Genomic DNA, 24,810 nt, shown 5'->3' with positions numbered 1-24,810 from the left:
AGCATGCAGACATATTGACGTTGGCAAAGTGTTCACAAATCATGACCATACATCTCAATTTTGTGTGGACAGCTTTATCAACTGTCGGACTCCCAACGTTATCTATCTTATCACATGTAATTGTGGTAAGAGATACGTTGGAAAAACGACAAGACAACTCCGCAGACGTGTTCTTGAACACATTAATTCCATCAAGCACTCTGCCGAGACTTCAGTCGCCAGACACGTCACACAATATCACAACGGCGATATTAGTGTAATCAAGTTCATGGGCATTTATCAGTTGAAATGTCCCATGAGAGGGGGTAATATTGACCAATCTCTGCTTCGTATCGAAGCAGAATGGATCTACAAACTCAAAACTAGGAGCCCTGATGGACTCAATGAGGGGTTTACTTTCACACCCTTTATTTGACCCGAGAGCGCTCCATGGTTGGACCTTCATATTCATATTTATCCTTCATTTTTTGTAGGTTAGATGTGAATACACAATTTACATATGCGGAAACTTCACGAACAGCCAGGCTATTTCCCATGCTCATGGTGTTGGTTCCCAGCTGTAGGTATTGATATAAATTATAGGACTATTAATATTATTTATTATATTATTGACTATAATACCAGACCTCTAAATACCCATTAGTGGTGTTTGGTCGTTGTGTACATGTGTATATGCGTATAACTAGCTTGGTACAGACAATAACTTCACGCATATATACACTTATTTGTTTTTTCAAAAATTGTTTTATTTTCATTTTTATCACTACATTACATTATGACACACTGTGGAGTAAATAACATTGGGGGACCATAAAGAAAGAATTATACACTAGTAATCACTCCTTAAAATACAGTGGACTAAGGTCCTGCTGTTCCTTCTCTACCCCTGTTACATACAGTACCTATGTTTGGTGGCATGGTACAAATATCATGTCACTTTAAATAAGTATCACACTGATTGAAATAAAGCTAAAGCAACTCTCCCTACCTGTCTGCGCATGCGTGATGTGAATGCGATCAGACACTGTTAACTGACTCAGCGCACACGCGCTTGCAGTGAAGGACATTTGTTTTCATCTCTAAGTTCTCACGCATGCGCTGTGCGATGCGAGATTGGATGTACAAGCTGTGAAATCCTCAGAGTCCCGGCGCACGCTCACTTAGCTCCTGCGGCTCAACTGGCAAGTTGCCAAGTTCCTGCGTGTGCGCGTGGCACTGTGGTAAGGTGGGAGAATCCAGACGGCCCGCGCATGCGCGGGAAGGTAGTGTGAGAGCAGGAGGATATCTCTATGTCCCCAGGCATGCGCAGCTTGCGGGCTGACGATCAGCGGCTCCCAAGTCCCTGCGCATGCCCCCATTACATTGCTAGCAATATGGCAAATACTTTCTAAGTGCCGACGCATGCGCATTAGGACTAGGTGGGATCTGCTTTGTTTACCAACTCCCTGCACATGCGCAGTACAGCTCTACACGCCGATCAAATAGGTGAGTCTTACGAACTAAAAAACAATTGTACAAACATAATAAAAGACACTTTATCATCTAAATGTGTAGTTTTTTGTTTTTATTGCTTACTATGGCCATATGTGTACTTTGGAGGTGTTCTTAGGTATATGATGCATTGTGCATGTGCAACAGCTGTTAACCATTAATGACTAATTAAGGTACTGCTGGGGTATAAAAGGTTTCAGTCCCCTCTCCCCCAGTAATAATAATTTGTCCCTGAAGAAGCTCCTTTGCTGGAGGGAAACGCGTGTTGGACGCGCAGTTGTGTCAGTCTCCTACTTGGAGCTGTTTTAATGTAGTGTCTTAGTCTCCTGGCTCTATTTATGCAGACGGCATTAGCTTGATAAATACAACAACAGACAGTGAGTCTGCCTCCCTGCTATATACAATACATGATATATACACAATCTGAGCCTCTCTGCTGGGTAACTCTATGTCAATGGTACTGTGAGTACCAGCTCAACTATACTGAGGGTTATTGTGGATTGATTGCGCCTGTGTCAGCGTCACCTCTCAAGCATATGCATTTAATACAACCATAGGTGTTCGCTGCTATATATATATCATTGCAGGATTGCTGTGTCTTTGACCAGTTAAAGGCTCACTGAGTAGGATACGGTTTCCTACAGTCTGCATACATACTCCAGAGGGGTTAATACCCTGACTTTCAGCATCCACTGTCCTGTCAAACCCAGGAATATTGTATTTGGGTTTGTACAATCATACATTTATTGACATGGTTGCACGCTATTGAATATTTAATTCATTTTTTTTTAAAACACACAGTACACTACGTTTGGTAATATATGTTTTAAGTAAATTTATTAAAAGTTAGATTTTACATTATGTAGGTGTGCAGTTAGTGAATTCTTTAGGGGACTCATTCATTTTGTGTTCCCCTTCCCCCCTCTTTTGTCTGATTCACTTATCAGTTCACAGTTTGCACCCACATTTACAATTACCATTATTATTATACAGTATACTTTTTCACTTTACTCAATTAGTGTGGCCCTGTGATCACTCCCCAATCCTCCCCTTGTTTTCTATGTATTATTAGTTCCAGCATTTCTCTAGCTTTTGATGGTTATCATTCTTTAAGTACTTGGCAATATCTGATGTTTGCAGTATTAATGAGGAATACTTTAAGTCCTGCTGTTTAATTCCCAGATATAGATTGCCGTCTGTACACGCAGTCCTGAGTGGCACATCAAGATTATCTCAAATTTTGGACAATTGACTTTCTGTCAAATATATTCCTGGATTGATAAATTATTCTCTCTAGATATTTGCAACATGTCAAGGCTGAGAAATTGTTATTAGCCCCAATGACCTTTTAGTGTGTACTTCTTGTTCTCTCCCACCCTGACCCATTCTCTCGTGTTTATATTACAAGTGCACAATTGCCAGCGTAACATTTTTATCTGGTGACCTGATACAAAGTAAAGCTTAGTGGAAACTATTGATCTCAATATGAAAGCAATTCAGAGCATTCTCGTCTTCAGCGCTACTGGAAAGACCATTACCTTCACGTCTACATGAAAACTGTTTTCACTAGATTACTTAAAAATGTAGTTGTCTCCTATTGGACTGCTTACTTTATAGGTGGATTGGAAAATGTGTTTTCATACATATAGTTACATAGTAGATGAGGTTGAAAAAAGACGTACGTCCATCAAGTTCAACCTATGCTAAATTTAGACAACAGATACTTTATCCTATATCTATACTTACTTATTGATCCAGAGGAAGGCAAACAAAAAACCCCATTAAGGGGAAAAATTAATTCCTTCCTGACTCCAAGAATTGGCAATCGGATTAATCCCTGGATCAACATCCTTCCCATGTATACTTATTTGGTATATCCCTGTATACCTTTCCCATCTAAAAAGATGTCCAACCTTTTTTTTTGAACAAATCTATTGTATCTGCCATCACAGTCTCCATGGGTAATGAATTCCACATTTTAACTGCCCTTACTGTAAAGAACCCTTTCCTTTGTTGCTGGTGAAATTTCCTTTCCTCCAACCTTAAGGGATGGCCCCGAGTCCTTTGTACTGCCCGTGGGATGAATAGTTCTTTTGAAAGCTCCTTGTATTGTCCCCGAATATATTTGTATATAGTTATCATATCCCCTCTTAGACGCCTCTTTTCTAATGTAAATAAATCTAATTTAGCTAGCCTCTCCTCATAAGTTAGAATGTCCATCCCCTTTATTAATTTGGTGGCTCTTCTCTGCACTCTCTCTAGTTCCATAATGTCTTTTCTTAGGATTGGTGCCCAAAATTGTACTCCATATTCAAGGTGTGGTCTTACTAATGCTTTGTAAAGGGGCATAATTATGTTTACTTCCCTTCTATCCATTGCCCGTTTGAGGCAAGATAAGATCTTGTTTGCCTTTGCAGCTACTGCATGACATTGGGCACTATTGCTAAGCCTGCTGTCTATAAGCACTCCTAAATCCTTCTCCATCAAGGATTCCCCCAATATATCTCCATTTAATTTGTAAGTCGCCTTTTTATTCTTGCATCCCAAATGCATAACCTTACATTTATCTGTATTAAACCTCATTTGCCATTTACCTGCTCACGTTTCCAGTCTCTCCAAGTCCTTCTGGAGAGAAATTACATCCTGCTCTGATTCTATTACCTTACACAATTTAGTATCATCAGCAAAGATGGAGACGTTGCTCTCGATCCCAACCTCAAGGTCATTAATAAACAAGTTAAAAAGCAGGGGTCCCAGTACCGATCCTTGAGGTACTCCACTCACGACTTCAGCCCAACCTGAAAAGTTCAATTTATGACAACCCTCTGTTGTCTGTCCTTTAACCAGTTTTCAATCCAGGTGCATATATTATTACTGAGTCCAATTTTCTTTATTTTGTACACCAACCTCTTGTGTGAAACCGTATCAAAAGCCTTTGCAAAATCTAAGTAGACCACATCAACTGCATTACCCTGGTCTAAATTCCTACTTACCTCCTCAAAGAAACAAATAAGGTTAGTTTGGCAAGATCTATCCTTCATAAATCCATGCTGACTATTACTAATAATTTTGTTTTCCATTAGGTATTCCTGAATATTATACCGTATTAAACCTTCAAGTTGTTTCCCTACTATTGAAGTCAGGCTTACAGGTCTGTAATTCCCCGGGTGTGATCTAGCTCCCTTTTTAAATATAGGCACCACATCTGCTTTACGCCAATCTTGTGGTACTGTGCCTGTGGAAATGGAGTCCTTGAATATTAAATATAATGGTTTTGCTATTACTGAGCTTAACTCCTTGAGAACTCTTGGATGTATGCCATCGGGGCCAGGTGCCTTATTTACTTTAATTTTTTCAAGTCGCTTGTGAACTTAATCCTCAGTTAAGCTATTGGTCATTAATATGGAGGTTGTGGCTTTCTCCTGTGGCGCTACTATTGAACTTGATTCTTCCCTGGTAAACACAGAGGCAAAGAATTTGTTTAATACCTCTGCTTTTTCCTTATCTCCAATAATCTGCCTACCCATCTCACACTGAAAGGGTCCTTATTTTCTTTTCTCATTTTTTTTGTTATTAAGGTACTTAAAGAACTTTTTAGGGTTGACCTTACTTTCTATTGCAATCCTTTTTTCATTATCCATTTTTGCTAATTTAATTGCCCTTTTGCAATTTTTGTTACATTCCTTATAATTCATTTTGAGAGCATATGTTTTGACATATATTATTGTTAGCGCTACCTATTGTTTTTATTGTGTATCCTTCCCCCTGTAAAGGTTAGCAGCTTTTTTAGAGCAATATGTCTCAGCTATTTGCCATGCGGGCGAATAGACATAATACTCATTTTGAGAGCATATGTTTTGACATATATTATTGTTAGCGCTACCTATTGTTTTTATTGTGATTCCTTATAATTCTGATACGATGTCTCTGTCCCTTCTGACTTAAAGAATCTAAACGCCTTCCTCTTCTTGTCCATTTCCTCCCCTACCTGTTTATTTAGCCACATTGGTTTTGACTTATTTCTTTTATACTTATTACCCAAGGGTATACACTGATAAGTGTGCTTTTCTAACAATGTTTTAAAGACTGCCCATTTATCTTCTACATTTTTCCCTGCAAAAACATCATCCCATTGTATTACTACTAGATTAGACCTCAGTTTATTAAAATCTGCCTTTCTAAAGTGCAAGGTCTTTGTTGAACCCAAGTAATCTGTTTTTTGATAATTTATTTCAAATGAGACCATGTTATGATCACTGTTACCTAGGCCTATTGATTAAGGATTTAAGAAGGTGCATTAAATCTAATTTTGTTTCTAGATGTTAAACTTGTCGGAGCACTTGCAAAGCTCAGAATAAATCTATTAATGAAACAGTTCTATCTGTTGCATGATGTTTTCTTATTTATATTTTATCATAGAAATGGAGCATGAATCAAGATGTGTTGTATTGTAAATCTGATATATTTTTTTGTAGCTTTACATAACAGTATTTTTAATTACAATTCTGGTTATGCCCACTGATTTTATTGTTCCATGCAGCAGACTCTATAATCATTTGTTCCTTATAAATATTTTATAATTTTCTGGAAAACAAATAAAAAAAAATCTCTGAAGCAATTTAATGCATTTTCTTAAAGATCTTTTGTTTAGTGATGCAAAGACCTGTGTATGAAAACTGATGGTTGAATTAATGTGGTTTATTTACTAAAGTCTTCTAGCTGCAAAACTAGGACAAAGCCGGGGCAGAGGCGTTGCACCAGATTTAGGTAAACTAAATTGCTTTCAATGGCATTCATTTTCTTTGCTAAATATGGTAATATTTATTGCACTGGGCCTAGTTTTGCAGCCGTGAGATTATAGTAAATAATGTGTTGCACCTGTTCCTCCACCCTATGGCCGCGTTTATAGTGCTGGCGATGGCGACGCGACCAATGACATCACCCGTCGCCACCCACGAAAGTTATAATTTAACTTTCAGCGACTTCGCTAGAGACGGGGTCATTGATTGGTTCAGAGACAGTCACATGTGGCGACAGTCTCTGAAAAATCAAATTTACCCGGCTTCCAAATTTTTGGTCGCTCCGTCGCCCCTCGTGCTTACTATAAGTGCTCACGACAGAGTCAATTGTTTTGGTGCGGCGTCACCATCCTGGGCACTATAAGCGCAGCCTAAGTGAGATCATTCGGCTACCTGGTGTTGCTGGTGCGGTGCGTACCTTTGAGGCTGGAACAGGAGGTCCTGCGATGCTCCGCGGTGGTATGGGGAGACATCAGGACAGGTTTTCAGTGTTAATCCCTCAGTTTACAGCGCCTCCAGTCAGCGAGGATCCCGGAGTGACCAGGATGGTCCATGCTGACACTCCTTTTGTGAACCAGACAGTTATCCAGACAGATAGAGGTTTAACTGATGTTTATTGTCCTTTCACAGCATTCCCTATCCCTGAAGGGGACCTCCAAGGCTTTAGGCCCATGTATGCCTCTCCTGAGCCCCTCCTTTATCCCGTTCAGGGATAAAGGGTATGATGTTACCCACTCCACAGGGGGAGGGAAAAGAGCCCTGACTTCTGGGAGAGTGTCAGTATATACTCAGGGAATGGGCTTGTAACCCTGCCCCATAATAGGGCAGGTCTGATACTGACAGGCATCACATTTGTTGCATGTGACCCAGCCAGTATCCTCCCCAGGATGACACTCTCAGGTTTGTTCTAGACTCGCCCCCGGATACAGCCAAGTGTATCCAGGCTGCAACAACAAGCTAGGCCTTCATGAGAGGATTTACCCTTCACCGTGCCTGTACCTAAAAGCAGGATGTTATTACATTGTGTTTTATCCTTGAAAAAGAACGCTGTGATGTTCGAAACGCGTTGGATGGGTCTTTTGTCACATTAAAGTGCCCTTTTAATTCATTTTTGATTCTGGGTCCTTCCTGCTCCGTTCTTGCTAGTGCGCTTTTGTCCTCCATTCACTCCTGTACCTAATAGGACTTATAGTGTGAGTGCTCAACAGAAAGATAGCGGCCGGAGGCTATGCTATATATGTAAATTCTATCTATACTGTATGTCATCCAGCAGTGGGCCAACAAAGGCTGGAGGGGATGGATAAATCAATGTAAATATGCCTCACAAATCTGACTTTGGGTATAACTCCTATTACCAATCACCCACATTCAAAGACTGAGCCACTGATTGAGCCACCTGTGCTGAAGCAGGGATATCCATAACAGCTAGCCTGTTGGTGGCCCTTGAGAACTGAGTTTGAGACCCCTGAGTTATCACAACACAATCATGGGTTATCTGACAATCAAGTCAATGGTTGTGTACAGGGGATGACTGCGAGATAACCGGTTTTGCAGGTTAGAGAATCCTGGTGAATGACTTCTTCTGCTGCCGAATCCTCATGCCGCATTGACAGAGTAGACTGTCCCATAGATGAAACGGGGAAGGGGACGTGGAGGTTTTCTGTAATTGTAGGAAATGTATAGCCATAGAACGAAGCAGATACCAGCATTGGTAAAAGAAGGAACTTCTACTGGATTCCTCTGTCAGGGGTATGGATGTAGGAGCATATAGATGGAGTTAGAGCGTTTTGTGTACCTCTTGGGTGACACACTTTATTATGTTCTTATACTACGTTACCTCTATGATGGGAGTTAAACTGTATGTTAGCTTGTCTTTGTTTATGTAATGTGACATCTTGGGGTAAGCTAGATAAAGCTGATGGTATCATTACATTTTTATTTTTTTTTAAAGAAGTACAAGTTACTGGATAGTTTGAAAAGTCTCATACCAACGTAGAAATGTTTAAATTGGTGGGTGTTCTACTACACACCATAAAAGAACATGAATGGGACATACTGAAACTTGATGTTAATTAAATATGTTGCCAACACACTGTTAATGCTGATGTATTCTTTTCTAGGGCATCAGCAGTCTCTTCAGTTCTCTGAAAGTGGTACGTCTCTTGAGATTGGGTCGCGTGGCCAGGAAGTTGGACCATTATCTGGAATATGGTGCTGCAGTATTGGTTCTGCTGGTCTGTGTGTTTGGTCTTGTGGCTCATTGGTTAGCCTGCATATGGTACAGCATTGGGGACTATGAGGTTATCGACGAAGTGACTAATACAATCAAAACAGACAGCTGGCTCTACCAGTTGGGGTTAAGCATTGGTACTCCCTACCGATATAATGCTAGCGGCTCAGGGCAGTGGGAAGGAGGACCCAATAAAGACTCCTTGTATATATCCTCTCTCTACTTTACCATGACAAGCCTTACAACGATTGGATTTGGAAACATAGCTCCAACTACAGATGGAGAGAAGATTTTCTCGGTTGCAATGATGATGGTTGGCTGTAAGTAAACTGATTTTGCTTATGGGGCATTCTAGCAAACATTTATACATGAAAAAAATCTCTTTAAAACAGAATATTTCAAGTCCTTGATATATACACAATGTTAATAATTAATCATAGATTAATACTTTTTATGAGAAGGTAAAGCTATGATATGTCATTCAACAGTTTTATGGCATGCCTTTATTTATTACATTACAATGTTTCCATTATAAAGCCAAATGTGTATCTGTTTATTAGCAACAATTAATGAAAGCTATTAATATGCAAAGTATTTCCCTTGAGCTATTAATAAGGTAATTCCGCGTTTAATTTTAGTGACGGACTTTTTTGTTCCTCTAAGTGTATTTGGATGTATGATAGTCAATTGCATAACCAAGAACTGTTCCTGGTGAAGGACTAGCAATGTCAGAGCCGGCTGGTTTACTAAAGGCCGGGAGACAAGTAATTGATAGATTATATAATCTGTTTCAGAGTAAAATCTGCAGAGAGGTTACAGTACATCACTTGTCTCTGTCTCCTATTGGCTGATGCTGTAAAGCTTGTACTTGTCCTAATCTACTGTGATACATTTTTCTACCAATGTGATTCACACAGTAGGCACGATACATTCTGATCAAATCTGTTCTCACGATATGCTTTTTATTGCTGAAGGTAGAAAAGAACCCTCATCCTCTGCATTTAATACTGTACACTCATGTGCTTAGTTCTCAACTATAAACGAGGCTGATTACTTTGCTTAAAATGACCTTTGAAAATGTAACATCATATGAATCCGAGCATCAAATTATTCAGAAGCGTCTACAAATTGAATGATTTCCTTGTCAGAACCTAATTGCATACACTGAATGTGTAACAATACATTACATGGCATGTAAAACACTGCAATACACTTGTGTTGGGATAGAGATGTATAAGACCCCATGAGCAGCGGCTTCTCTTCTGTCTCACAGCGATGTAAAAGCAGATTGTGAGGAGTATGTGGATGTTAATCTTGTTACCGCGCTCTGGGGGTTTTGTGATACATTATCCATGAACATGCATGTGGCGAACGCTCCATCATTGTATTAATATATAATTTATTTAACTGCTAGTGCATATAGCTTCAGCCGCGTGGCTGCTGGAGGCGTGTACAGTGCAGCACTTGCAGTGTTGCTGGCTTCTCTGGCAGAGAAGGAGTCAATTATATATTACGGGTTCCCTTAATACTGCAAGGCTTTTAATGATCCATAAACAACTAATTGATGGGAGCAGGAAATGTCATTAAGATTACATACAGCTGTTTCCAGCGGCGGGTCTTACTCCTGATTTTCTTTTGAACAGCTTCTTATTTTCTCATGATCGCGTTCTTCCTGTCACCTGGAAGCCACTGATAGAAGCTTGGTACTTGGTCCCATAGAGGGCTGACAGGCACTGTCTATTATAGCAATGCTGATCCAAGCTTTCTGCTGAGAAATGCCGAGGACGCCAAATCCGCGGTGATCTGAACCTTTCAGTCAGAAGGATACGCGGGACCCCCGGGGACTTCCAAACACTTTCTGTCATTTCAGAGTTAAGGGAAGTCTGCTGAATTGCAAAGCTGTGAATTTAGATAATCACTGGGAGGCAGCAATTTTAAATAAAACACATATTTTCCAGTCTAAATATAGCACGACTGCACTAAAGGCAACTGGCAGATTAATGTCTGGAGAATATACTGCAAGCATTTGGTTGTGTTCTCTAGCTTAACCATTGCAGTCTTTCTTTTTTGTAAAGCACCCAGTACACTGTCAGCACTGTATTTGAATTAGAAATTACAGTTTATAGTGTCTCAGAAGGCTGGGTGGTGTATACAGACTTGCATTTTTCACTGCTTTGGGAGCACTTTGTTTGCTGCTCACGTAAGGACATCCGTTCCAGTGTAATACCTTCTAAACCTGATCCGAGGTGCTCTGAGGGGATGGACACTTTGTAAGAGGGAAGTAAATGTGTTTTTCAGATACTGTATGATTTACTTTATTTAGAACTTTATAGCGCGCCCTTATCCAGGGCGCTGGGCATTAGTTAGTAAAACAAAGGTGTGGTAACACATAGCTTAGATTGTAGGGTAATTGTTAAGGCTCCAGTTTCCCGGCGCGTGCAGAGACTACAGCCGCGATCGGCGGTCTGTGGGGGGCGGGGCCATGATGGGGGGCACGGCCATGACAGGGCATATCTGCCCTGCCATTGGCTGCGCGTTACCCACGTGATCGCGGCACGGGAATGATGTCTTCCCTGCCAGCGTACGCGTCAGAGCGCTTTGAGCTCCCACACAGCTACTGGGGCCTGCCCCATGGAGGGCTGTGCTGTGTGGCGCGCATGCAGTAGCAAGCGTCGCCGTGACCACCGGGGACTCGGCCTAAGATGTCATTGTGGTGGGAACATTATGGTAGGGGTTATGGGTTGGGTTGCGCTTATAGTGCTTGCTACAGCGACGCAACGCCATGTCAAAACAAGTTAATGCTATCCGGCATGTGCGCCTATAGTGTGCTCGACCGCAACTGAGCGACCAAGCGACCAAAATCGCTGAAGTCAATGAATTTTTTTTCTCGGTGACCGTCCTGTGACGTCAGAGGGCAAGTGAGCGGTTCAGCCAATGAGAGTGAACCGCTCATAGCCACACCCCCTGTGCCTCTTGTCTCCTACATTATAGGCAGAAATCGCTATGGCGATGGATGACATCACGTGGTCGCGTCGCAGTAGCCGGGACTTTAAGCTTAGCCTTATTATCTTCTGTTGCTAAAGACCAGAGAAGTACAAACCATGTTAGATACTTACAAAGGAACACACATATATTCCCTCTTAACAGCTGCCAGTATGCTAGTGTTTCTGGCTCAGGTGCCTGCAATGTATTGTATTAAATATGGGGCCAATGTGAAAGGTATGGGGGAAATAAACATGTAATACAAACAAAAGCAAATAATTATAGTGTTCATTCCAGACTAATTGAGATATTAGTAAATGTACCAAAGGATTAGTATTGGATAGGAAGTTTGAAATAAGGGAGTGCCATTGTTTCTTGGATTGGAATACATTAGTAGAATCCAATTTCATATTTAACTAATTGATTTTCTAAATGCTAAAAATATTTAGCTGACTATTAATTTAAGTGCTGAGAGGCATCAAAATGAAATATGGGGAAGGGTGCTCAAACGCAGCATGCGTTTCTAACACCATGTATATCAGCATGTTTCCATCGGCATTTTCATACAGTTTTGCGATCTTTGTTGAATTCTGTCCAACCTCTGCTTTAACCATCTGCCTGAGAGGCTAAACAGCCATCTGTCTGCAGTTTTATAGGATTGCTTTGGTATTAACGACATCTTACGTGAAAATACCAAACTTGATGGTTTTTAATTTTTAAAGTACATGATGCCCATTTTATACTGGCAGCTAAATTCCTTTAAAGTAGCTCTGACTGAACAGAATTAATTTTTAATGAACCATTTTAAAATACATACCAAAAAAATGGATTTGTGGGTTTCAATTGAAAAAAAAAAAACGGGGGACTATTTCTAGGACGTTTCTTGTAGTGTGATATCACCATGAGTAGTAACATGTCGTTTATTGCAGTAGCAACCTGCTATTGTAACAATCACTGAACATGGTCCATTAGGAGCTAAATGAGCGCTCACCGGGTTTAAAACCGGGGAGTCTGGTTCAGATCCCAGTGCACGGCCCTTGTGACCCTGGGAATGTCCCTTTATCTCCCTGTGCCTCAGGCATTAAAAACAGATTGTCAACTCTATGGGGCAGGGACTGTGCCTGCAAAATTTCTCTACAGCACTGTGTACACTAGCAATTATCATTCCAAAGACAGTCATTATCAATTATAGCCAAGGTGCCATAAGATCTTCAGAGCACGGTTCTTGATCAAGGGGAGCCTTCAATCATTAAAGCTTTAATAACGGGCGAAACTCCGGGGACTCTGAAAAATCAACGAATAGCATTTTGTAAACTCCACGGGGCTGGGACGTCCTCCCTATTTTCTGTTTGTTGATCTAACGCCCACATTTAACTGTTCTTTGGAAAATTGTGCCATGCAAATATAATAATAATGTCTTATTTTAATTGAATTAATGATGTTGCTTTTCATAAATGTTCTCTATTTTAGGGGATTCAGTTAATGGTGAGATTGCTGACCACATGTTAATGTATTATAAAGCATTTTATAGGAGAGGTATTCAGTGCTTATGCATTTCAAGTCTTCTTTTTATACAGAAGACCGAAGTGGCTGCTACTCTTATGTTCTGTGACCATGAGTTGTCTAATCAGTCTCTTTTCATCTTCTGTGTCTGTGCTGTTTTATAGATGCAATAGAATAACTGGCCCGTCTGTTGTGCTTGCAATATTTATGGCTCATATGGCTCATGTCTTTATTGGCCGGTGGCAGTTCATGTTGGGAGGGTAATTTCTTCCCTTCTTCTTTGATATTGAACATGCACTAGAACAGTGTTTCTCTACTTGGGTGCTGTGCCACCTACAGGTACCTCCAACAAGCCTTCATGGGGGACTGTCTATCAAGACAGATGTAGTGCGATCTTGGGTAACAGAATAAACGAACCAGGCATATTAAAGAATAATCCCATTGTTTTTAGAGGTACTGTTTTCTTGATACATGTGGTAGTTTTTTGCGATGGGGAGATGAAAGGTTTAGTGTGCCTACCCTGTGATTTGTTAACCCTGGCCCTTCCCCCCCACACAAAAAAGAAGGGTAAGTGTGGAAGTAAGATAAGGTCACAGCTTTATTTATTTAAACAACTTTTGAAAAACGGTCAGCCAGTCCACTAGTCCCTGTATGCAGATGACCCCGTGCATTGCAACTGGCATGGCGGGAGACCCCCCTGCTGGTCTTGCCGCCCTGCAGGGGACATGCGCCACACCCAGACATCCCTTATGGCTGCCTGGCCCAGCTGCATAAATTGGCGCCCAGCTACCCAAGGCTTAGGCAGGGGCACAGCCTGGCTGCATAAGTTGGTGCCTCCAGCCATGCCCAATCTTCGCGGGGGACTCCTTCTTTGAGGCCTGACCGCATAAGTTGGCACCTCATGTTCCTGGCGTATCCCGGCACCCGTAAGCTGACTGGCCCGACAGTTCTGCCACCACGGAAAACCCATTAAGTCCACTTATTGGGGACAAACACTCAACCCAAGCTGTGACTCGGTACTCTGATTGCTTATTGCCTGTAGCGGTAAACTGATATCGATAAAGATGTCTGAACACTCATCCTTATAGGTGCACCCCATTGCTCCTGTACCACTTAAGTCTCCGATCCTCGAACTGTGTGTGTCTCCCTACCAGTCCTTCCCCACAGAAGATGAACTTACTGACGCCGATGTTCACTTTTTGTCCTGGTTTTCTCCATTCTCACCCAGCTGGATGCCCCCCGCCATAATAACCTTGGGTACATTTCTGACCAAATAATGACTGTGTCGTTCCAAAGGGTTTTAAGTCTGGTGCAGTCTGCCTGTGTCTGGAGGATTAAGTGTAGTGATTTGGTTGCCATGAAATCGTTCCTGCCCATGCGAATCATCACCACCCAGGGCTTCGTTTTATACTCCTCCCAAGCTCTGGTGGTGGTCGGTACCAAATTTCCCCAGCACATCCCTCGCTTTCCCAGCCATCGTATGTTCAGAGTCTCCTGCGGTATTCTCAGCTGCAGACTCCCTAGCCTGTCCACAGCTTCTCTCGGGCCCAGTGAATGAACAACTGGCCTAGCAGCCACACGTTGCGACCCGCGCTTGGTTTTCCCACTTCGGAGACCGTAACATGTTAGCACTGCACAGTGTTTAAATGTTACCCTTCCTGGACCTAATGTACTCTCTGAATGCATTAGATTTCCACCTCCCCAGTTGTTTAATCTGCTCGACGGGCAGACCCCGCTCTGCAGATTTCACCGGCCCTATCCTAAAGGAGTGGGTCGCAAAGTTGGCCGCATTTATGCCCCCCATTCCCATGCAGCGCTTAAAGATGCTGATGAATTACAATTTTGGGTGTTGGATCACCATGCACTTGAAAAACCTTGCCCCCTTGCAGCCACTGCCTGGCTTATCGCTTCGCTCACACTCTTCCATCTTCATACTTTTTTAGGTGCACCACTTGATCAGTTTTTGACTTGTGTATGTGGCACGCCACGGTGTTATCCCTGATTTATTGTATTTCTAAAAACAGACAAGAGTCCCGCTAGCTTTAGATGCTGCTACCAATACCCACTCTGCTCTGACTAAAGCAAAAGTGAAGACCGTCCTAAACAGACTCTCGTGGGGCCGTGCGCATACCGATTCTGCCGCCTGGTTTAGAATTATTAAACCTCTCTTCCGTCACCGGCTCTCTCTTATCCCCTTGTTTGCACTCCCCCTTTGATATCCTCTACAATTCAGTATGCCGTTTTGTCCTCCAATGCAACTACAACACACATCACTGTGAAATGTTCAAAGAACTAGATTGGTCGTCACTTGAGTTTGGGCGCAAACTTCACCTTTCCTGTCTTGCCTTCAAATACTTTCTGGGCAAGCTACCCGTCTATCTGAACAAGCTCCTCACCCCTACCACATGCAGCACTTATCATCTGAGATCTGACTCCAAAAGACTGTTCATGGTCCCAAGGTTCAACAAGGTATCCGGCCGCTCCCTCTTCTCTTACCGTGCACCCCAAAACTGGAACAATCTACCGGAGACTCTCACAGCCGCCACCAGTCTAAGTTCTTTCAAAACTAAAGCTGTCTCACATTTTAATCTGATCTGTAACTGTTACATACGCCTATAATATATATTATCTCTAACTGTGCATGCTATGTCTTGTATATAATGTATACCATGTTCATTTATGTAACTGTATTTGTAACCATGTATCTGTCATCTTAACTCTAGGCCCAGGACATACTAGAAAACGAGAGGTAACTCTCAATGTATTACTTCCTGGTAAAACATTTTATAAATAAATAATTTCATGGACAGATAAAGTTGGAAAATTGGGTACAAGGGATAAATTGGCTGGTGAGTTTCAGATTGAAATAGAGCGACTTTAACATCACTTTAACATCACCAAACATCAACGACCGGCAGCAAATGGCTCACACCCTTTAGCTGCCTCAAAGGCTGTCCGCCTTTGGGGCAATGCAGATGTACACTGGGGGTGTTGAGATTCAATGCAGTTATCGGGAGTTTTACACTTCTATGCTGACAACTTCTCGCCCACCTCCTGCGCTTGCTTTTTCGCTACAACACCCTCTAAGCATTGCCTAAATATGTTAACATATTGCCCCCTTCATGTGGCGCTCTGGGTTTTGTGGGGAAGGTGAGAGTATAGGGAACTAGTTGCGCACGGGGTTGTCTCGTTACTGCTGCCTCTGTCCCAGCTTGGCCTGTGCTTCCGAGGCTGCCTTCTCACTTCCCTGCCTCTGTTAACCTCTATATACCAGTCTATGAAAGCCATGCAAGCAAACTACTTCCTCATGTGCCAAAAACCTGGGGTCTCCTCTATCTGAGATAATACGTCATCTGTATTGCCCTCACTATCTGAAAACCAGGACTCACAGTCCGACACAGCATAAACAGACCCCACATCAACCACAGTATTCTCATCATTGATGTCCTGCTCACCCGGACCCTTGAGTCTGGTTCTGGATCTCCCGCTGCTGCATGGCTCTGCATTGTCCAGGTGGTTCTCTGGCATGACCAGCTGGTTGCTGTGTGGTTGAGGTGGCCTGTTGACCCTCTGTTGCCTGAGGGGAATGTAGGGAGGGCTGCAGACCCAACAATGTGGCTGTCAGGGGGGTTAGGTACTTGGTTCCACCAGTTTGCTCGGGAGGTAGGCCCCAGGGTTAACCTGCAGGAGGAGGGTAATGGTGCTCAAAGTGCCTGGGATCCCGCAGTGGTGGTGGTGGGGGCCTGCTGCAATTGGGGTGGTGTCAACCTTAGATCAGGTAAGACTCTGATCATGGGATGCTGCGGGTGCATCGCTGTGGATGCCTGGTGGGCCCTCTTCACATGGCTGATTGCAGTGGAGGAGAACCAGCACCAGAGAGAGGCTGGGGGCGGCACTATGATGGGCTGCATTACCGTACCGGTGACGCTTCTGGGGGCGGCAGAGGGCTCCCATTCCTGGCCACACATCTGGAGGCTGTCTGCCATGCCGGACGTCTGGTTTCCGGCTCCTGTAGCGGTGAGAGGCTGGTGGTGGCTCTGCTACGGCTAGAGCGGGGAGCGGACTGGAGTGGGAAATGGACACAGATTCTGGATGGGGCGCATGGTATTTAAACCTCTCGCCCAGCCTCCTTATATCCTCCCCGCCCCAAGTGTCCCAGCTGGTCCTCCCTCCCCCCGAACCTCCCTTGCCATAGCATGCGAGGGGGGACACACAGGAAGTGACCCATGCCAAAATCCCTGAGGCACATCAGCCTATATGGGGACGATATCCCCATCCTGGGGCTCTGCCCCGTATGTCAGTCTACTGACTGACAAACTGGGGTCAACCTGGAGCTAATAATCTGTGGCAGATTGGTCAAATGAGGTCCTATCAGATACAGGGAGATTTATTTGCTTTAATAAATGTTTGATCCATTTTTGGCCCAGTTTTGCAGCCACAAAATGTCAAAACATAACCAGACAAAGACTCCGTTCTGTGTTTTAAAGCAAACCCGGTGCAATTTGGCACAAAACTGCCCCCTGTATAGCAGTTTCTAATCTGTTTCGTACAAGATGTATTGAATTTCACTACTAATAATGGGTGTCTACGCAATTGGATCTCATCCAAACATGGATAAGAAACACTGGAAACCACTAGAGGGGTGCTGAATATTGCTATATACTTTCAGACTCGTGAAGCTAATTTTTGTTCCATCAAATATAACATTTTAGTTGAGAGACGGCAGATCATTGCAGGCCTAGGTACAGAATCTTATATTCATTCTGTGATTTTCTAATAGTAGAAAAATCAGGGAGCGCAGAAAACCGGCGAAAACATGGAAAATAAAAAAACAAAAGATACACACAAATAGGGCGACCCTGTCTGTGAAATAATAGTCAAAAGTGCGGCTTCCAGTGGGTATGCACTCACACAGGTGCAAACATAGGAGCAGTCCCACACGTGGTCTGCTGATAGCTGGCTTCAACATAAATAGATGGTAGAAAATAAATATATAGACCAGAACAAAATAAAAAAACTGGATAAAGATGATGGTGATAGTGCTGGTATATTGAAATACACAATAGTACACAGTTCTGGGCATCAATAGTTGGCAATGGCAACTTATAGGGAAGCCCCATGCAAGGGCATTGTACGATGGAGTTGTGGTGGTGTCCGTTGATTGAGGGTGATAAACCGACGGCTGTTGAGCTCCACCAGGGAAGCCGGTGCGCTGGCGGCTCTCTGCGATGTTAGGCTGGGGCTCCCACTTCCGGGTTCTGCTCCTCATGTGATCGGCGGCCGCACGCGTTGATGTCGGTCCTCGGGCACCTCCAGTTCCAAATCAATCAGGGGTCCGGACTCAACGCGTTCGCGTTTCGCTAGTCTGCTTCGTCGGGTCCGTTATACTATGATTAGAAAGAGTTATCGTCATACTCTATATTTCTGTATGAGACAACCGGGCAGCCAACAGCTTTCTCGGGGCCCAGAACTAGTCTCCATCGGGGACCCCCGGTAATTGAGCTGGGGGAATGTGTCTGCCCCTCCCCCCGTTGATGGCCCTGCTTCCCTCCCCTCTCTCTCCTGTCCCCTCCCTCTCCCCCTCGCCTCTCTCCCTTCTCCCCCTGTCGACGGGCCCGTGACACCTTAATTTAACAGCAACAGAAGAATTAAATTAGAAAACTATTATCACGAAGATTACACGCCTCACAAACATGAAGGAAAGTACTAAATAACTCCCATCATGGCATTGATAAATTGCCTAATTGCCTGCACAGTACGTTAAAGAGACCCATTCAGTGTTTCCCATCTATCTATAACATTCTTTGATTGCTGTTTGTTTGAGCCCAGAGAGGAAATGATATTTATACACTTTCTTTTTACATTTGGCAACATGGGGCATTTAATCAGGGAAAGCACTGCTGTATGTGAATCAGGCTTGGTTATCAAATAAGATAGTTATGCAATAGCGAGAGGCATGTCATAAGAATATAGTTTATGTGCTAATTGGAGAGAGGAGCTTACTTGGCAGGTCTCCAGGCAAACAATCGAAAGGCTCAATAGGATTTAGCTTTGATCCCTATGAAACGACAGTACCTATAATGCAGCTTGGAGAATTAACCAGTATCCCGCATAGAATAAAATAGTGATGACTCTGTTCTAGAAACACACACACGCAACATGTTTAAATTAATAGAGATACATTTCCTTTGTTATTACATGGGGGCATTCACCTCAACTGAAAAAATATGCAAAGCACCGACATTTGCTATTCCTGACTTGAAATAAACGTAATTTGGTGACTACCATTTATATAAAATACTTTGGCTGCTGCCGTCATCACGTTTTGTAATAAGAGTGAAGGGTTTCTCCTCCTTTCACTCTTGCAGGTACGTACGTTGGGTTGAGACTTTTGCTTAGGGTCTGTCTAAATATTCAAGGTCATATACAGCACAGGTGTCCTTGAATTTGTGTTGCTTTAAGCTGAATATAAAGGTTTAGTTTCCACAATGCAGGGCAGCGGAGGAATGCGACCCAGGGAGAAAGCGGAAAAACGTGCATAGAGCAGTATTGCAGGGAAACTGGAATCTCTATATATGTGAGACCTTCAAAAATCATACTCACAAACCTGCAGGGTATTAGGGTGTATCCAAATCAGTGACAGGTGTGGATTGTGGTGGTGGTGATGATGGTAATACACACTCAGAGAGAGAAAAGAATCATGGTGCAGATAGTACTGAAAAGGCTACTTTATGATGTATAGTGTCAACCCATAAGATTTAAGGCTTACATCAATAAAGGGAATTGAAAACATTGTATAGGTATCTTTTGTGACTCCCGCGCTCTCGCCGCACTACAAGGGACCGTCTTGTTCGGTGATGTCACTTTTTGGTTCCGGTAGCGCTGCTTGGCAACCAGGAGGACGCTTTCCCCGGCACTGGACCTGGTCTCCGACAGGACTAGTTGTAGACTCAACGCGTTTCGCTGAGGTATAGCTTCGTCTGGAGTCTGTATAAATGTATAACCTGAAACAAAAGCAATTGAGTAAACTGCTCTGTGGGGAAGTTGACTGGTGATTCATAGTAACTGTAACAACTTGTATGTATCTAGTCCATGACATGCTAAGGTGTTTTGCTAATAAATTGCACAGGCGTCATTGCTCTGATCTGCATCATGCCTCCAATTCAGAAACGAATAGGGATATTAAAAAAATATTCAAATGATCGTGTGAGGCATGAAATATTACATATAAACACACTGAAATGTTCCAGCACTCACTATTGGAAATATGGTAAAAAAAACGTAATTTTATGAAAAAAGCGAAATCTACAATAAACCTGGAATAATGTCACGTTAGCAGGAAATACACCAAATGGACCCTAAGAATAGTGATGTGGGGAAACTATGCAAGGGCAGGGATACCACAATGGGAAAGGAGGAGGGAACAACAAAATAAGGGGGGGGGGTGGGTTGGTAACAAGGGGGGCACTCCAATGTCAAAATCCATGGGGTCCTGGTGCTCATTGATTAAAAAATGCAAACTGTACATTACCATCGAGCATGGCAGGAGAACAGCAAGAAAGAGGCAGCACTCAGAGGTAAGTATACTGAAAAAATGTATTAGACCTTTGGTCTTATGTGTCTGTTATAATACATTTTTCAGAATACTTACCTCTTTCTTATTGCCTCTTTCTTGCTGTTCTGCTGCCCTGCTGGGTGGTAATGTACTTCTATCTATCCATCCATCTATCTATCCATCCATCCATCCATCCATCCATCTATCCATCCATCCATCTATCCATCCATCCATCTATCCATCCATCCATAAAAACGCTGACCAGTGAAGCTGGTGGGAAAATCCTGCTCTGTATCTTGTTTGTGAGGAAATGATGTGAGCTGTTCTTATTCAGCACCGAATGAGTAGGCAAATGTGTCACATTCAATATAAGCTTTCTCCATCCTGTTTTACAGTTCAGTGAGTGAAAACCCTGGATAAATCCAGTCCAGCTCACTTGTTATGTGCCTTAACATAGCCAAAGAGACACCTACACACACACACACATCCGATGGATCGAAAATGATTTCTTCATGTTGTCCTTTTTTTTAATGCAACTTGATTTTATACTTTCAGAAAAGAGCTTAAATTTTCTCTTTCTAGACAAGTGTATTTCTAGGTAGAGGTAATTTCTCTTTGACCTACTGTATGTATCACTGCCATGAAACAAGAAAAATGCATTTAGCCATTAAATAGCCCATTCAATTGCAGAGGACCCACACAATACATTGTGTCGCAGGTTCTGCTAACATTCAAGGGTGTGCTAGAAAATGAAGAGAATATATATATATATAAAAAAGAAAAGAAAAAGCGCGCCCCCTAGTGCATTATCTTCACAGTGTGGAAGATGAATAATTTATTAATAAAAGAGGTGGAAGGCAATGCACACTTACAGAAAATAAATAGGCAATGTTCACATAAAGGTATCTTTAAGGAGCCTTGAATAGCCAGCCGGTGAATCGAAAATGGGGGCACAACCAACTCACTGCGATAAACTGGGCAGGTGGCATCTCTCACAACACGTAGAGCTTATGCTTGTTGGTCAATAGCACAGCCCAGGCTCGACAGCGGAGTCCTCTGCCAGACAACAGGCAATCAATAGGCACCTACAACCTACCGCGAGATTCTAGTGACGTCAGCCCTACGCGTTTCGTCCGCGACAGCGAACTATCCCTGACGAAGTTCGCTGTCGTGGACGAAACGCGGCGGGCTGACGTCACTAGAATCTCGCGGCACTACCGCGCTACTCCTGGAGAGACTTCTATTGAACTTTTAGGTGCCTGTTGATTGCCTGTTGTCTGGCAGAGGACTCCGCTGTCGAGCCTGGGCTGTGCTATTGACCAACAAGCATAAGCTCTACGTGTTGTGAGAGACGCCACCTGCCCAGTTTATCGCAGTGAGTTGGTTGTGCCCCCATTTTCGATTCACCGGCTGGCTATTCAAGGCTCCTTAAAGATACCTTTATGTGAACATTGCCTATTTATTTCCTGTAAGTGTGCATTGCCTTCCACCTCTTTTATTAATAAATTATTCATCTTCCACACTGTGAAGATAATGCACTAGGGGGCGCGCTTTTTCTTTTTCATTTCAGTTGTGGAAGTGATTCTTCCTTTCGGATTCGGCTGCCCCCCGCTACAACATTTGGTTATAAGGTTCTCCTCTGTTTGAAGACTGGATTAATAATTTTCCTGGACTATCAAGTTTGCATATTTGTTTTAATTTATTTTTTGGGTTCATTTTATTATTTATATTTTTAAGGTTTGAGGACATTTTGTTTGTCATTGCGCTGTTGTGTTGTCTTTTTATATATATACTGTACAGTGTTCGACAAACCTATACATTTGCTCACCCCGGGCGAGTGGATTTAACCCCCGGGCGAGTAAATATTGGCCCAAGCAGCACACGTTTGGTACTAGGTGGCGAGTAGATTTTTTTGTGTGGCGAGTAGATTTTTTGGTGATTTGTCAACCACTGTGTATATATATATATATATATATATATATATATATATATATATATATATATATATATATTTCCACGAAAGAAAGTACCATAAAAGCAATATCTTATCAGAGCATATTTTTGTACTGTCCATCTAAACTATGCTTGGCAAATACTGAGTGTCTGTATAGAGATTTGACATTTCAAGTGCGTAAATTCCCTTATGAGACTATGGAAGCTGCATGTCTACAGTGAATTGTTCTCTAGACTGGTACTGTATGTGATCAAAACTAGATTCAAATGAAGAGATCAAACACCTTACTCCGTCACATCTAGAAACTTACATGACATAAATGTGTGGGTTTTTATTTTTTTTGCGGTAACTGTAGAAAAGAATAGTATATTTAATTGGTTTGACATATAAGGGGTCCTTTGAAAGCTGTGTACAGAGATGGGCTGTGGGCTGTTGAGTTGTGGAGGTGCTGCGGTGGTAGTAGGCTGTCATACAGTGTTATTTAAACAAGCGCCTTTCTATATTACATCTAAAACTCTTATCTCATTCTTTTTATTTTCTGAACAATTAGGTCTGTTTTCTCTTGCCTGTTTTCTGACAGGTTAGGTGAGCAGAAACCCCAAACACATTTAACATTCATCTTTTGAAAAAAAAAAGAGGTCTTTCTTTGCGCCCAAAGCTCTCACCTCCTTTCTTTGTAATGTCAAATAGATGCCACTCGATGCTTTACAGAAATGTGCTCGCACCCACCTGGGGGTGGACCAAACACGAATGCTAAATACAAGTGGCATGAACTATTTCACACTGCCACATTAACAAGTCATATGGCTTTGTGAAAAATGACCATTCTATCATTTAAAACTTTTGCTAACAATAGCAACAACTTGTATTACACACTATCAGTATTTATTGCACTTGGCACTATTGAGAAGAGCAAGGTGGTCAAGTCAGTAGGAAACAAATGCAAGTCCCAGTTTCTGCAAGTACTGGCACGATGCTCTGCCTGCCACATGGAATGAGGGTCTCATGCAGGAACAGAAAATGAGACGCCACTGGAGTAATTGTGCTAGTTTGTTGAAGGATCAGTGCTTCGGTCCCACGTTGGACCTTTATCAAGATGTCTCTCTGTAAGGATCATCGTAGTGTACACGCTGTTTTGGTCTGACAGATCAAGGGTTTCTCTGGGGCTTTTTCATTAAACTGTAATAATGCCAATTCTGCCACCATCACACGGAAACGCTAACTTACACGGAGGCTCTTGTGCGAATCTTCCCCGATTTCGGCAAAATCACAGTGTAAAAAATAACTCCTGTCCACACAGCTCTTACTCTACAACAGGGGTGGCCAGCTTCAGTGCTCAAGGGCCACCAACAGGTATTGGGGATCTCCCTGCTTCAGCACAGGTGGCTATCAGTTTCACTGAGCCACCTATGCTGAAGCAGGTATATCCTTCAAACCTTACCTGTTGAGGATTGGAGTTGGCTACCACCATCTCTTCTAATTGTGGAGGATTCAGCAGAAGTCGTTGCCTTGCTCTTTCTAAACTCCGGCGCCCCATTTGGCCTTGCATGGTGCGATTTCATATGTCGAGTCTATTTCACTATTGATTTAATTCTCTGCCTTGATGCCACCGTACAGTTTGCACCAATGCTGATATTAACAAGGTGTTGTCTTATTTACTCTGATTTTATAACGGACAGTTTTCCGTTAGGAAGTGATCGTTTCCAGTCAAAATGCAATATATAAACAAGACCTTTTCAAATGTTCACATGTTGCCGTCTGTTCACTGTTGGTAAAAACATTTTGAGCCAAGGGGTTAATCTCAAGAAATGTTTTGGATTCGGGAGATATGTAGACCAGGGACAGCCAGCTCGCTCCAGTCTTCAAGAGCTACCAACAGGACAGGTTTTCAGGCTGCTTTTCACCTGCTTAAGCACAGGTGGCGCAATCAGTGGCAGTCTTTGATATCCCTGCTTCAGTCTTTGACTGAGATACTGATTGAGCCACCTGTGCTGAAGCCCAGGGCTAGCCTGAAAACCTGACCTGTTGGCATCTCTTGAGGACTGTAGTTGGCCACTCCTGGTGTAGACAGTGTGTGATGCAGCCAAGGGTTGGAGGGTCACACAGAAAGACTAGGACATTTGCAGCTAACCCTGAAAGTTTCTGGCTCAAAATTCTCCATTTGGCTCCGATCCACATTTTGAATCTGCTTACATTCATAAATGATTATTAACCTCGGAAGCCTCTTCAACGGGATTATGTAGCTGAAATATTAGGGCATTGCTTCAGGACACACGTTACTGGGAATTGTTTTAAA

At 42.7% G+C, this 24,810-nt stretch overlaps 1 protein-coding gene across 4 annotated transcripts in view; it reads left to right on the top strand.

The window, feature by feature from the left end:
• KCNH5 (potassium voltage-gated channel subfamily H member 5) overlaps positions 1-24,810 on the top strand; it is a 196,296-nt gene that overhangs the window by 78,042 nt on the left and 93,444 nt on the right. For all 4 annotated transcript variants that reach the window (XM_075614860.1, XM_075614859.1, XM_075614858.1 and 1 more), the window contains one exon: positions 8,411-8,840. In XM_075614860.1, coding sequence (XP_075470975.1) covers positions 8,411-8,840 — 430 coding nt within the window. The remainder of the gene's footprint in view (positions 1-8,410; positions 8,841-24,810) is intronic.

This window comes from Ascaphus truei, chromosome 9, assembly GCF_040206685.1.
Source record: "Ascaphus truei isolate aAscTru1 chromosome 9, aAscTru1.hap1, whole genome shotgun sequence".
Lineage (NCBI taxonomy): Eukaryota > Metazoa > Chordata > Amphibia > Anura > Ascaphidae > Ascaphus > Ascaphus truei.
This window is presented reverse-complemented; position numbering and strand designations above follow the sequence as displayed.